At 33.1% G+C, this 15,286-nt stretch overlaps 2 protein-coding genes across 4 annotated transcripts in view; both read right to left on the bottom strand.

Moving 5' to 3' along the window:
* The window catches only part of LOC129789324 (nose resistant to fluoxetine protein 6-like), a 24,215-nt gene extending 13,671 nt beyond the window's left edge, over positions 1-10,544 (bottom strand). The window contains exons 1-2 of one of the 3 annotated variants that reach the window (XM_055826092.1): positions 10,503-10,544; positions 919-1,115 (exon numbers count right to left, since the gene is read on the bottom strand). In XM_055826092.1, coding sequence (XP_055682067.1) covers positions 919-1,115; positions 10,503-10,524 — 219 coding nt within the window. In that variant the 5' untranslated portion in view covers positions 10,525-10,544. Of the gene's footprint in view, positions 1-918; positions 1,116-7,809; positions 8,328-10,371; positions 10,482-10,502 lie in introns of those variants that run through there. The other 2 variants (XM_055826090.1, XM_055826089.1) reach the window with 2 other exon arrangements.
* The window catches only part of LOC129789251 (uncharacterized), a 12,907-nt gene continuing 6,962 nt past the window's right edge, over positions 9,342-15,286 (bottom strand). Inside the window, exons 6-8 of the mRNA XM_055825903.1 lie at positions 13,039-13,231; positions 11,700-12,974; positions 9,342-11,640 (exon numbers count right to left, since the gene is read on the bottom strand). Of these exons, the coding sequence (XP_055681878.1) occupies positions 11,342-11,640; positions 11,700-12,974; positions 13,039-13,231 (1,767 nt within the window). The 3' untranslated portion in view covers positions 9,342-11,341. The remainder of the gene's footprint in view (positions 11,641-11,699; positions 12,975-13,038; positions 13,232-15,286) is intronic.

Genomic DNA, 15,286 nt, shown 5'->3' with positions numbered 1-15,286 from the left:
TTGCAGTTTCATAGCAAAACTAATGATAATTACGGGCGAGATCTAAAAATTGCCAAAAAAATCGAATTTTATTAGGAAAATGGGTATAAAGTAAAACAGGGCGTACTTTGACCCCCCACTTGAAATAGTTAGTGAATTATTTTGTTAAAGAAATTTTTCCAGGAAATTTTAATTTGCAAAGGATATCATTGTAGGGATGATATTCTATCGATTTGCAAAAAATTTGGTTTCAAAAAAAATTTTTTCATATGAGTTATCAAAGAAATCCTCCGGAGGTGTATCAAGGGGTTTTCAGGGGGATCCTGGGGCTACGGTTTGGGGTCCCTTGGCCAAATTATCACTCAAATCGGTCAATATTGTGTTCCCCTAGGGGACTGCGTTAAAAAAATTAGAAAAGAAGCATTATTGGCTTTAAAAACTCAAATGGACCTATTTGAACTTCGCTTCATTTTTGGCCATTTTTCAGATTTTTGCCCAAAACTTCCCCAGGATCAAAATCCTGTGGATAATTTGAACATATTCTATTGTAAAAGGATGTAGGCTATACTTTTTGGTTGATTTTGGATTAGGTTTCCCAATCATCTGACCAAAATCAAGCAATAATAGGCCGGACCTATTTAAACTTCGTGCACTGTATAGAAAAATTGTGTGCTAACTCATGCCATATACGGAAATAATATGGTAATTATCTCCATAGTTTTATTTATTTCACTAAAACCGGAATAATGCGAAAGAACCACAAATTAAGAGATTTTGATTAAATTTAATTTGACTACTTTTGGGAGGGCGAGCTACCTTCAAAATTCCATAAGTCTTTGCAAAAATATACACAAAATAGCCGGAGTCATGGTTAAATCCATTTGATTTGTATGCTCACGGGAATTACCTGAGAGATTAAAATAACTTTCACGAACTTACCCGTGATCGGTTTCGTGCAGATGTGGCGGGAACTCTGTAGCCCTCGATGCTAACATCCGCTAGGCAATATTGAGCTTGAATGTGACGATGGTCTGAGTCGGCAGGTGACTCAATTGTCACGCACTCATCAAAATCACCAAACTGATACACATCCCCAAAGTAAATTCCAACTGGTACCTTCACGGAAGCATCGAGCACTGAATAAGAAAATAATATGCAATATATTTTACAACATTCCACAAATATTAGTTTATTTTCTCCACAGATGAAAGGTACATTTTTTTTAATCTCATTCAGTTGATCATTTAACTCATTTAATTATAAAAAAAATATGATGAACAATGATTTTAGAGACATTTTTTAACACAAGCTTTATTGAAGACAGAAAAGAACTTAAACAATTAAGTCTATGTGTGCTTATAATAGTGACGAATGGAGAATTTATGTACATATAACCCATTGAGTTCTTTCTGTCGCATGTATAAATAATCTGAACGTCATTTAAAGTGACGAAAATTTATTAAAGAGAGTAGTGACTCTGTATCAAAATAATCATCTAAAATTTATTCATTCATTTGCATTTCCATGTACATAGTTTCCTATCTTTACTACGCAAATTCATGTAGATGCTCATTTAAATATTGATTTACCTAAAACATTAGTTTGCCCATACATCAGCAATATATGGGATGTTAGCGTGTAAAAAGAAAATTTTATACTCTGCTTGATTTGTGATGAAATACTGTTGGTTCATCAATTGACGTCACATTTTGAGTGCAATATATAGATATTTTTTTAAATGAATGAACATGCGCTATTTTTTGGATTTTCTCTTTAATATTTTCTGAGTATAATAGCTTTGTCGTCACCGATTTCCAATGAAATAGGAATTGTATGTTACATTCGTATGTAATATAACATCAAATTGAAGTCTAAATAAATTGAGAATCGTCTACGGTTGATTAATTTTGGATCTCGTTTGATTTTGATCAAGTTCAGATTTTCTCAGTAGGCTTTCTTAGCACACGCAATTTAATGCGTGAACTACAATTATTCATTGAATCTCACATAAATTAAGCCAGTTGATTTCATTTTATATAAAACATTATACAATATAGGGGAGACCGGGGTTAAAAAAGTCACTTAAAGGTTTAGAAAAAGCTCAAAATATCATATTTCCTAGTTAGATAGAACAAAATGATCTGAGAAAGAGTTGTAGGGCAGTAAATTAGTAGGTGTTCCACTTCGTGGCCAACACCAAGTATTGTAATCGTCGGAAAAACCGACCCCCTCAGATCGGGCTCAAACTTGGTATGAACACGTTTTAGACATCCCACATTACGAAAATGGTGGTGGAAAATTTTTGATCCGGCCGGCCGGCCTGCCGGCCTGCCGTTGGTCCCCATTTTGCCTTATAACTCGAGAACGGTAACAGATAGAGACTTCTGGTTTGAAGTTTTATAAATAAATGTGGGTGTAAAATTTCATTTTTTCGCATTTTCAAAATCCAAGATGGCCGCCGTCCGCCATTTTGAACTACTGTCAACCACTTCCCTTATAGCTAGAGGTCTGAAATTTTAGTATGTTGTAGAGCTCAGTGAGACGTTTTCATCGATAATTCATACTTGAAAATCGGTCAAGCGGTTTAGCAAATATGGCGGCTTAAAGCAAAAAGTGTTTTTTCGATATATCTCGAGAACGGCTTGACCGATTTTGACCATCTTGGTATCAAATGAAAGGTATTGCGAAGCCCTACAACTATCTAGAACATTTCAAGTTTCAGAAACATCCGCAAGAGGCGCTAAAATCAAAAACAAAAATTGCCTAATTTTAAGGGGCAATATCTCCGAATCCCCATTATCGATTTCTTTTAAATTTTGATATGTTGTAGCCTGACTCAATATCTCAGTCCGACTCAGTCCGAAAATGAAGAAAATCTATGTCGCCGTTTAGAAGATATAGCCATTTGAAAAATTCTTGAATTTGAAAAGTTCTAAGAACCATATCTTTTGAACGGCTTGTCCGATTTCGCTCAACTTAGTATCAAATTAAAGGTTTTGCAATTCTCTATAACTTTTTAGAACATTAGAAACATCTAGAACCATTCCTTCAGGACGAAAAATGCCAAAAACGTTTTTGTAAAACAAGGTTTTGTGACCTTGAAAAGTATCAAAATTTATCCTATATTCTAGCTTATTTTAAGACCTTTCCATAACTAGTCAAGAAATTTCTGTAGGTGTTATAGAACCAGAGATATGACCATTTTTTTGCATCAAATTACTGAATTTCACGAAAAAAATCAACTTTGCCTACTAATTCTGCTCACAAATCGCATTACAACGCATAAACAAATTTTTACACGTTGTGGGACACCAACTCTTATAACTGGACGCGTTATGATTGACTTTCCTAAAGAAATGAGCTATACATTTCGCTTTATTTGTTTGGGAAATATAATATTTTGAGCTTTTTCTAAACCCTTAAGTGACTTTATTAGCCCCGGTCTCCCCTACACAAAAAGAAAAATGATTTAAAATTCATTAATTTCGGGTATGCATATATGTACATAAATTAAGTTAATTGATAGGTAAGGTACCATGAACGGAATCATTTTTGTTGCATTCTATTTTACTTTTTTTAAATGAATAATACATCGAAAACAAAACTGTTATGGCTATAATAAAAATGTGCTTATAAGAAAAATTAAATGTTTTCTAAGAGCATATTTTTTATTGCATTTATTTGTATAGATCCTTATATTATAAAGCTACTTATTAACTAAATTTGCATATTTTTCCCCAAAATTTACGCAATCCAAATTTTACGATACTTTATGTTTTTCAATTTTCGTAGGTTTTAGTAGATATGGGTAATATTACTTCATTTTTTTATTTCATTTGCTGCGGGAAAAGACATGAATATTTTTGATATTAAAATTTCAATGCTAAATTTAAATAGTTGCGCGATTGTTGGCTTTTTGGGTGACATGACGTGGATGGTAAAAATTGCATATGCAGTTGCTGCAATGTTAAAAGTGAATGGATCGCTGCTGGTTTGATTGTCTTGTTTACGACGTAGAGACTGAAAAGGTCCGAGTGCCAAACTTTTTCTGTGCACACCACGATATCTTCAAGATTCGCTGAAGGCCACGTGGAATTATAATGTTTTATATGTCTCGGTATTGCATAAGTTATAATTTTCGAAAAAAAAATAATTCGCTTTAAAATTTTACTTTCAGATGAAAGTTATCTCACCATATTATGTGTTTTATATGCATGACTTATTTCTCTCACGCATTTTTACGCGTGCTTCATTTCACTTTATGTAGATCTATTGCTCCCGCGATCTATTGACCCAGTAAAAGACATTGACAAATGCATAAAAATGATTTTATTTATTTTTTTTTTTTTGTAAAAAGAATTAATTCATGTTTTTTTTTTAATTTAACTTAATAAGGATGATGGAAATGAAATATACATACATATTTAGCTGACTGAGAAAAAAATTAGCAGATTAAAATGAATTTTTTTTTTGTAATATAAAACTAAAACTTCAGACACATTTAATTATCTTGACTCTTATATTGCAAAATTAACCCCAAAATAGTTTTTTTATTATGACGAAGTGGATTTCACTCATTTCACTAGTTTACCAGATTATTTTAAAGTTTTTTAAGTGCATTTTATTCGCTAAAATATTCGATTGTGTGAAAAGGAAATATCGGAAATCAATAAATACCATGCATTATACCTACTCATTATTCTTCATCTATCTCTTACATACGGTATTCCATGTTCAATGTACAAATGTAATTAAATTTGCATATTGATGAGGATAATATTTGGTGCAGAATTCTGACATACATATAAGAATTATTAATAGAGTTAATAATACGGTTTAATTACAGAAGAAATTATTAAAAAAAAAACCTTTATAGACTGAATCATCATACCTTATTTATAACTTTACTACAAAAAGCTTAACAAGGGAAGAAAATTCAAGAGGATTTAAAGGAATGAAATTTTATTGAGAAGGATCAATTTCTATATAAAATAATATTCAAACTTTGAGAAAAGCCAAAAAAAAATCTTTAAAACTCTTTTTATACTAAATCTAATTCATTTAATCTCGAATAAAAAAGCGTTTCCATCAGTTTTATTGTCTGTATTTTTGATTATCAAGAGTCAAATTTGTGTTGCACAAGCACTTTATACATAGTATATATACGTATTTCATCATTAAACACAAATATATTAGATTCAATGGCCTTTCGTGATTATTAAGTTTCTTGAAAATTGTCTTATTTTCCACCATCTCTGTGCAACATAAGTATTTTTTTTATTATTTATTGTTTTCTGTAAATATTTCAAATTGTTTTAATGATTCATGTGACACTCATATCACAACTACTTAATCTGCTTAATGTGTCATTAAAGAGAAGGCAAGAAAGATCGGTTTGGCTTGGCGTTCTCATGCGCTACCGATGACTGTGATCTCTATCAAAAAGTTAAAAAGGGCTTCGTACTTTTAATTAGCATTTTTGCTTATAAAACTAAACTGACACAGTTTTCTCTGAAGAAATCACCTTTTGGGTAAAATGTTAACTATGAGATGCTGAATGTGAAAGAGTCCATTTAGAAATGTTGCGCAAATAAGTAAAATGATTTTGTATCTCCTATATACAGAGTAACAACATCTCCACCAGGGCCCCCAGCCGACGACGGCTCAAGCCGCTCGAGCCAGTCGCCGTGCGATTTTTCAAGCCGCAGCCGCCGAGTCTTGAAAAAAATTTTTTTTTCAAGCCGCCGCCGCCGACTATTAGAAAAAAAATGTTTTTTTCAAGCCATCGCTGCCGGAGCTTATACAAAATCAAGCCGCCGCCGCCGTTATAGTGTGCGGCTGGGGGCCCTGATCTCCACACAGATGCAAATTAGGAGTAATATAATAGAAATAAAAATATAAGGCACAAGAAAAGGGATATGAAAACAAGTTCAGAAGAACATAAAAATCATCCATATGCGGAAAAAAGCCAAAGAAAAATTAGATAAACTTTGTCGTGTGGAAATCATTTGCATTTAAATATGCTTTTTTAAATTCAGAATTAAATTTTCAAACATTTGAAAATGATATACACTTTGAAAAATTTAAGGTCAATATCATTTTTAATACACAATACAAACAAAAAATTATTGTAAGCAAATCTTCCGTAAATTGTCTTTATTTTGAAAGCTCCTCAAAATCTCCTACACCAAAAAAACTCATCCGAAAAATCAAAATTTATTTCATTTTGCTTATACATATTTTGGTCGCGCGAAGCAGAAAAAATTGAAACACAGTGACCTGAAAGAATGCCAATGAGATCTGCAGAGCTCGCAGAGCTGAAAGATTGTGCAATTGATAAAGTTTGAAAGGAGTTTTTCTTCAAACTTTATGCATGCATACATATAACACTATACGCAGAAGCAAAAGCTCATTGCACTTGGGTACATTGGAACGTTAAGACTTGCGCCATATTTTCACATAAGACTCTCGTCTTGAAAAAAATGCAAAAATTAGCAAGGTCGTAAACTTGTGTAGTTTCGCACACAAATACCAAGTCCATGACAACATAAACAACAACATAAACCTAAACAAACGTTCTATTTTTCATATATTTCCATGAAAATGAAACACTTTTTTCCGAAAATTTTAAATTTTTGTGAAGATCACTTAAAATGTGTAAATCTTCGTCCAAATTTTATTACGTAAAAATGCGCTTTTACATTTTTATGTCATATCAAAATATCACTAAAGTGAAATTAAAAAAAAAAAAGAATGAATATTATTTTAGAACCATGGGATATGAAACAATGTTGAAAAAAAGAGTTTATGTCATTTTATGCTTTACTTACTTTCTATACCGTTACTTCTGAACAAATATGCGCTTTTTCGTGAGTTTTTTGAAAAAGTTTTACGACTAATTTGTCCCATTCTTAAGTATTTCACTAAATCCTAAATCATAAAACCTAACATAATGTAATTTTAGGAATAAATTTGATTTTTTAACTAAATTGACATTTTTTAAGATATTATTATATGAAATATATAAATATATTTTATTTCCAAAACAAAACAAGAATTATTTTTGCTCCTCATCCGGCCCTTTTTTTATTATGTTTTATAATAGAAAAATTCTAATTATTATTTTATGCATTACAAATTATGTTTTATTGCATATATTTTGCAATTATGTGCGTGCAACCTTTTTCCATACATTTTTGCAGAATGGAATTTTTTTAAATATTTTTTTCTCTCTTCAATTATAAAGACAATATTATAGAAGAAAAAAAGAATACATAAACATTGTATTCAATTCAAGTGTGACAGGTGAAGAAAAGTTCTTCATCAGAGAATTATTTCAAAAACCTTTATCATCCTTGGACGTGCCAAAAATATTAAGTATGGGAACAAAACAATGACTTAGAAGTATTTCATTTTTCTTACGAACAAACGCTTGTCTCAGCTCGTCGAGACATCACCAATTAATTCACACCAAGCATAGAGATTATTTCCTCAGTCAAATATTTGCCATATCATTTGTGACACGCGTTTTTTTCACACTGAAACGCGCAAACAAATTAAATCGTCAATGGGCCACTTGAAAATTAGTATTTAAGTTGCAATCACTTTATCTTCTTAATTCATATTTGAACATCATCGAGCGTCAGAGAAAAATCTTATAGCTATATTTGATTTTCTCTATAACCCGGGAGATAGTGGAGAAGAGATCCCAGGCTATGAGATCATATTGGATGAGATGCAGCTTCAATTTTACTTTCATGCGAAAATTTATGTATACATACATATGTACATTATGTAAGTAATGTGCAAATACAGTACGATTGTACTTACTCTTGAGTGCCCACTTGTCACCTCTGTTAAGAGCATCGAGTGTCTCATTGAGGTCCTTTCGACACTTTCCTTCATTGACAGCTTTAGTGCCTTCAGTGATCCTCTGTATGAGAATCGAGTCAACAATACCCACATTACCACCTACATCCATCTCCTGATTCTTTATCACATAGTCCGTGAGGAAACTCCGTGGTTTCTTTTGTGATTCCTGTTCCTGAACTTTTGTGGAAGTTTGCACAGATTCACTCTCTTGTGGCACATCACTGTACACAGTGGATGTCACAACAAGGCTCACAAGTGCAACTGAAATCCACTTTATATCACTCCAAATCATTTTTCTTTTGAAAAATTTATGCTCAATCCTTCAAACACCCGCGAAAACTTCAAAAAAAACGTCTCAACACTGAGTTTATTTTTTAAATGGTATTCTTTTGTTTTCCACAAAAATTACGTTAAATATTTACAAGATAAAATGTTTCACTTTTTTTAGCTACACCATAAATTTCCCTTTTTGAGATTTTTTTTTCACACAAGTTCAACTTAAAAGTCGAAAATCTTGCTCACTGGAGCTCTGCTCATGGGAGTGGATTCGTCAGCCGCTGCTGCTGATCTGGCTAGACTCGATTGACCAAGTAGTGTGGTGTGTCTAACTGAGGCTCACCTGTGGCATCCACCTCCAATACTTTTTCCATTCATTCACTTTCATTGGCAATGCCAATTATCCAAGCGGCTCCAATACATCCAAAATACACGCGACACTTCCTATGAGATCATTGTCTTATGTATACATATACATACATATATGTATGTAATATACATTTTTTTTCTTTTTCAAAAAAGGCATTTAAGAAATTGGATTGATTACATAAATTAACGAATGAGATTTCCTTATGAACACGAATAACGTAATTAAACACAAAACACAACTTGTACTGTTTGATCAACTAATACAACAACATAAATTTAAATATTAACACATTTTTTGTACTTCTTTATCTTACCAGGAACCATGCATAATTTTTTTGGAGCTAATTTTCTTATTAGCTTTATGCAAATTATTGATTTTTAGAATCAGGGATTTAGTGATGATTTTCCATTTTTAGTGTAGATTATATTAAAATAAACCATGCAGTTAATAAGTTTCTTTAAAATTGAAATAGGATCCAAAAGTTTACTTTGCACTACAAAATAGTCACGTATAATTTATTGATCGAAGATTTTATTCAATTTTCATGTAAGTTATAAAGGATTTGGAAATTGCGTTATATTGACTGTGATATTTTATTATGCAAAAACTATGAGGCTGTTTACATTCATCATGATTGTAGCATATAGAAAGTTTTAATCAAATCAAACAAGTTAGGTAAGATATTTAAAGAACTTTTTTATCATCACAATGTTTTGCTTTACTTAGACGACACTCAACTCATTTTCAGTTTGTGAAATAAACAAAAATATGCATAAATGAAAGGATCGATTGCAGATTTTTTTGGATTCCAGTCCGGGAGTGATTCACAAATAAACCAAAAATAACCTATAGAAATCATTTTTATTTCGAATGATATTTTACTAAATTATGTGTGAATATACTTAAGATATTACGTGATATTTAAAGGAAGTAAAATTAATACTTCCATTAAAAAGATAAAAATTTAAAAGCTTGAGAAAATATTTATCAAATAAAGTTCTTTTCGACGACCTTCTACATTATGGGAATAATAGCTTTGAACATATTTGGAGATTATTATTTCATTGATTGGTTCCTAAAGTTTTTCAAGCGAAGCTTTTAGACTTTAAAAATTTGTCCACTAATTAATCTGAATTATTTTTCTTGAAATGATATTACTGTAATTACGTTACATTGACACCATATTCTACGACGAAGAAATTCTTTATATCGTTGAAATTCAGAAGAAATCCTTGAAATTTCAAAGATTTCTTGGTCGCAGAGTAGGACCCGCATTTTCATAAAAGTGTTGTAACAGTTACATAATAATGTAATATTTAAGTAATACAATCTTGGTTCTTGTTATTCTAAAAAAAGACAGGGTCTCATTTAATTAAATGTTAAAAGAAAACCTTTAAGATAAAATGTAACTTGCCTTTGCAAAATTCTATATTTTATTGTTTCTATTTATTTTCTTTTTATTTATTTTGTGAAATTAAATGAATCGTCCTGCAAAAAATGTAAATAAAAAAAATCCATTTCCATCTCTCTACATTAATGTTTCCCTTTAAATAAAGATACTTGTTTATATATAAATGAATTATAATCTCAATTATTTTATTAATCTTCCTAATATATAAAGCTGAAATGTTTTCTTTACAATTTTTTTTACATTCTTAAGGGTCAGATATCTGGTTTTATTGAATTATAATTTGCTCCTCACACGTGATTGGAGAATCGGGTTGACTAGTTAATTATTGTAAAAAACAATTTCTCACTGAAAAAAATTCGAAACAATTCTCATTAGAAAAATATTTTAGTCTTTCTATACCATTATTAACATTAATATAAATGCGGATAAAACTTACAAAGTTATACTGGTTTCTTTAACTTACAAAACATACTGGTGTGAATGATTTCCATGATGTCGCATTGCAAATTAATTGTAGCGGATTATCAAGAGAGAAATAGCAATCAACTTGCTGCAATAAGTTAATGACGTTATCGCAATATTATTTTCACTTACAGAACTTTAGATGAATATACATATTTGCTTAAACAGCATTTTTTCAAGGTTGCATACGCAGCGACAGACGCCTACAAATTATTCCGGAATAGAGACTTCCTCATTGAAGTCAACGAATTGCCAATATTTCACACATGGGACACTTTTCCAAAATATATAAATGCCTCATAAGTTTTAGAAGTTAGTCGCAGTTTTTTTTCCGCTCGCGTATATCCGAAACCGTGACTATGAATTCAAAATTAATTTTTATTTATAGATTTTTGGAATGCTCAATTAGATAAGAAAGAGTGAGCACAAGCACCATGTCAGAGAACATCTCACTGCGGTGTTTATTAAATTAGTGAAGTTTACGGAATTACATATATACGAGGCGGCATTGGGGGCTTTTGTGGCTGATCTGCAATTTGATTGGGGGAATCACACATGCGGTACATTCACTAAGTAAATACTAAAAATTCAGCGATTGTCGCATGGGTCGACACCCAGATTGTTAGCTCGTACTGCGAAGTTCAGGGTCTTGTGTATAGTTTTCTGTATGAAACATTTTACCTTGCTCATTTTCTACTTTTACTCACCACAATTAAAAACATTAATAAATGCTGTAAATTGACCATCCTATAAGTGTAGTCAATGGAATGTCTCACGGTACTGAATGCAATTAAAAGCAATAAACTTATTAAATATAGCCGCTACGAAATTTCCAATCTTTGTAGTGAAATCATGATATAGGCTAAAAATATCAAGAACATGTAAGATTATTTTTTGCCATCATTTTGACGATCTTTTCCTTGAAATATTGTAAATAAATATTTCTTTCCTCTGCTTTACATTTCTTCGTTTCACTTTAGTTTCTTTTGCTCTTCTGCCTCCCCAATAATTCTATCGAGAACGTACTCCAATTGGTGTGTAGCTTTAGATAATTGTACGTTATCACTGTAGGAATCCTCAACGATTTCCTTCACTTTTAGCAGTAGATCACGGAAATTCACCATTTGCGTCTCAAGCAGAGACTTGTCGACGGCTTCCAAACGTTCCTGTTGCATTGATTTCCTATTTTGAATCCACGAACTTACATCTTTAATGGAGTAATCTGAGCGATTGGCGTCCAGGTATGTTTTATTGATATCAATTCCTCGTACTGTAATAAAAAATATATTATAAATAAAATAAATAATTTAGATAGTTTCAAGCACTGACTTGTCTTCTCAGTGAGTGGAATTTCCTCAGTGATATCGGTTTTTCGCCAATTAACATCCATGAGGGATGGTCGATGTGGCGTACTGGAGTAGTGTGGCTTCTGATTGATAAGCGATTGCTTCCAAATCCCCCTGAGTTGTTCTATTTGTTCCGTAATGATATTCTTGTGGCTCTCCAAATAGCTATAGAAATCCGATTTGGGATCACATGTTGTCTGAATATCTGAGAGTTTAGCTTGAAACAGGGAATTTTCACTCGTGAGTAGTTGAATAACTCCGTAAAGTTGATCATTTGAAGTGAATTGTGGCTTTCGTAGCCGAAATGTACCACTCTTTGAGCGAATCGTGAAATTCTGGCTAAAATGCTGAGATGTGTGACGAGTTGGTTGTTCTAAATTTTTGTGTGGGATCTCCGCAACAGTTGTTTCATGTTCTATTTGAGAACGCCCTCCACTGAAGAGATGACACATCTTGAGCATGAAAATACCAAAACGCCTTGATATTTTCTCATCTGCTTCCACTTCAGACATTCTGTGCGTTGATATGTGCTTTTTGTTCTGGAAGTCTTTTGCAAAGCACTCTAGACACAAATGGAACCTTACGCACTGATGACACTTGAAACGAAGGCCTACAATCTCCTGCATGAGGCAACTTGAACACTTGTAGAGATGCTGGAAATTCTTATAAGACTCAATGCGACGCATTATTGCTAAAAGTTCCACATAGTGATAAAATTGAATATCTTCAGTAGCCCAAATCTTGTAGAATTGGTACTCATTGAGACCAGCAATACCCGGGCACTCGGCTGATGTAAATGATTCTTGAATTATCGCTGAGATTGTTTTATCATCGCAACAAATCTCCCGATCAATATAGTTAAGTATCTTCGTGAGGACTATCAGCAAAGATTTGAATTTGTGATGAGGTACACAACGATTGTGATCGGACGACAGGATAAAATGTTGCTTTATAAAATCCTCAAATGAGTTTGTTTCACACAGAAGCAACAGAGCTTCCCGTAGCTCCAACCCTGACAGAGAACGACATCGATTAGGATCAAAGACGTTCCACAGGAAGTTTGCAAGCAATCCCGTGGCTTCTTCTACATCAAAATTCTGCTCATTAGTGAAACACTTTAGCTTATCATTTGCATAGAAGATATCGTGAAGGAGACTTGTTAACTGGGCAGGCTTAATAACAGGTGCATCATCTACTGATGGACCCAAATGATGTCGTTCCAAAATTGATAGCACAACATGATAAGGAATACTATGTGCTGAAAAAATAGAAAAAATCCTTGCTCAGTATCTGAATATTTGTAAAATTTATAAAGATCTTACTGAAGAGCCTCTTGCGGATAGCACTCAGCCTCGCAGCACAGCGATATTTGTAATGCCTCGTTGTGTAGGATCCATTGAGGAAGTTCAACACATCCTGCAATTTTGGATCAACCTGTAACACTTGTTGATTATTCCTCGTATTCACATAAATAATATAGCCACTCGCGGTTTCCCTTTTCTCGAACATTTTAAATATTTTTCAAAACACCGACTGTTAGAAGCGTCTCACACCAATATGTATGACTGATAGGAAGCTAGCCGAATATCCAGCCGAAACGAGGTTTGCGTCTTAGCTAAAACATTTGTGACACACATTGGGACACATATCTTCCCACACATATTAATTAATTTACATTAAACTTATTACATGTTTTTTACCTCTATTGTAATTACTTAATCAACTGTTGATATGTGAGTTATTCACTAAAAAGATCTGCCTTACTTATGTTAGGAAAATGACCTTTTGCTACATTCACAAAGTATGCATAAGTATGTCTTCCCACGGCACAAAAGTTTAATAATCAAAAAATTCTACACAGAACCCTACGGAGTAGCTTTGGGTTCTGTTAATGGATTTTGATTCTTTGACCCCTTCTCTATCAGATCCCCATAGTGGCATACGGGAACAATCCTTGTTTCTCCAGATATGGAGCTTTTTCCGGTCAATGCGTGAAAAATTAATTTTTACAGAGACAATTTTCAAAGAGTTCTACACAGAACCCTACGGAGTAGCTTTGGGTTCTGTTAATGGATTTTGATTCTTTGACCCCTTCTCTATCAGATCCCCATAGTGGCATACGGGAACAATCCTTGTTTCTCCAGATATGGAGCTTTTTCCGGTCAATGCGTGAAAAATTAATTTTTACAGAGACTATTTTCAAAGAGTTCTACACAGAACCCTACGGAGTAGCTTTGGGTTCTGTTAATGGATTTTGATTCTTTGACCCCTTCTCTATCAGATCCCCATAGTGGCATACGGGAACAATCCTTGTTTCTCCAGATATGGAGCTTTTTCCGGTCAATGCGTGAAAAAAATAATATTTACAGAGACAATTTTCAAAGAGTTCTACACAGAACCCTACGGAGTAGCTTTGGGTTCTGTTAATGGATATTGATTCTTTGACCCCTTCTCTATCAGATCCCCATAGTGGCATACGGGAACAATTTTTGTTTCTCCAGATATGGAGCTTTTTCCGGTCAATGCGTGAAAAAAATAATTTTTACAGAGACTATTTTCAAAGAGTTCTACACAGAACCCTACGGAGTAGCTTTGGGTTCTGTTAATGGATTTTGATTCTTTGACCCCTTCTCTATCAGATCCCCATAGTGGCATACGGGAACAATCCTTGTTTCTCCAGATATGGAGCTTTTCCGGTCAATATGCGTGAAAAAAAAAGAATTTTTTACAGAGACAATTTTTAATGCATTCTACACAAGACTCTATGGGAGCGATTTGGTTCTGTCAGGGGGTAGACAAAGTCCTTTTTGACCCGAACACAGCAAATAATGGCGGACGGTTTGCAGAGAAATTAAAGGAAGAAAATGACGTCATTTTATTTCCAAAAAGTGCATCAAAATTTTTAAAATCAGTTTTAGTGCATTAATCTTCTTGAGACACCGCTCAAAAGCTATCAATCGATAGAATATTAAATTATCTATCCAGTGGTGGTGGATTTTTTCAGATTGAAGCATTTTCCTGGGTGTCTCAGCGAGTGAGCAGTGAATTCCTATGGAAATAGAGTCTTTGTCTACCCCCTGGGTTCTGTTAATGGAACTCCACTAGAAATTATTTATTAAAATTAATTGTCATCATCTTAGACCAAGTTTAATAAATCAAATAATGGGCCTAATTCAGCGACCAAGAATCCCTTGAAATCTTTGAATTTTGTACTGAAATTTCAAGATTTCAAGCGAATTTCAAGGGTTTCTTGGTCGCTGAATAAGACCCAATATCTATATAATAAAGAAAGGTCTGTTTGTTGGTAATCTTCAGTCGTGTTCGGCTATACAAATCTACACCGTTTGACCGATCGTGATGAAATTCGGTGCAGAAGCTCCATATAACAGGCCGTTTCAGATGGCCGTATTCATTTTCCCCCCAAAACCCCCCTTCAGGTAGCCCCCATATAAAAGTCATGCATTTTTTGCGAATTTTTGTATTTGGCGCCGGAAATGTTGTATGAAAATGATTTCTTCTCTTTGCAATTTTTTTTAGGATTGATAGGTGGCCCTAATCTACTTATAATTT

This window comes from Lutzomyia longipalpis, chromosome 2 (assembly GCF_024334085.1).
Source record: "Lutzomyia longipalpis isolate SR_M1_2022 chromosome 2, ASM2433408v1".
NCBI lineage: Eukaryota > Metazoa > Arthropoda > Insecta > Diptera > Psychodidae > Lutzomyia > Lutzomyia longipalpis.
The sequence above is the reverse complement of the archived record's forward strand: the minus strand, read 5'-3'. Positions and strand labels throughout refer to the sequence as shown.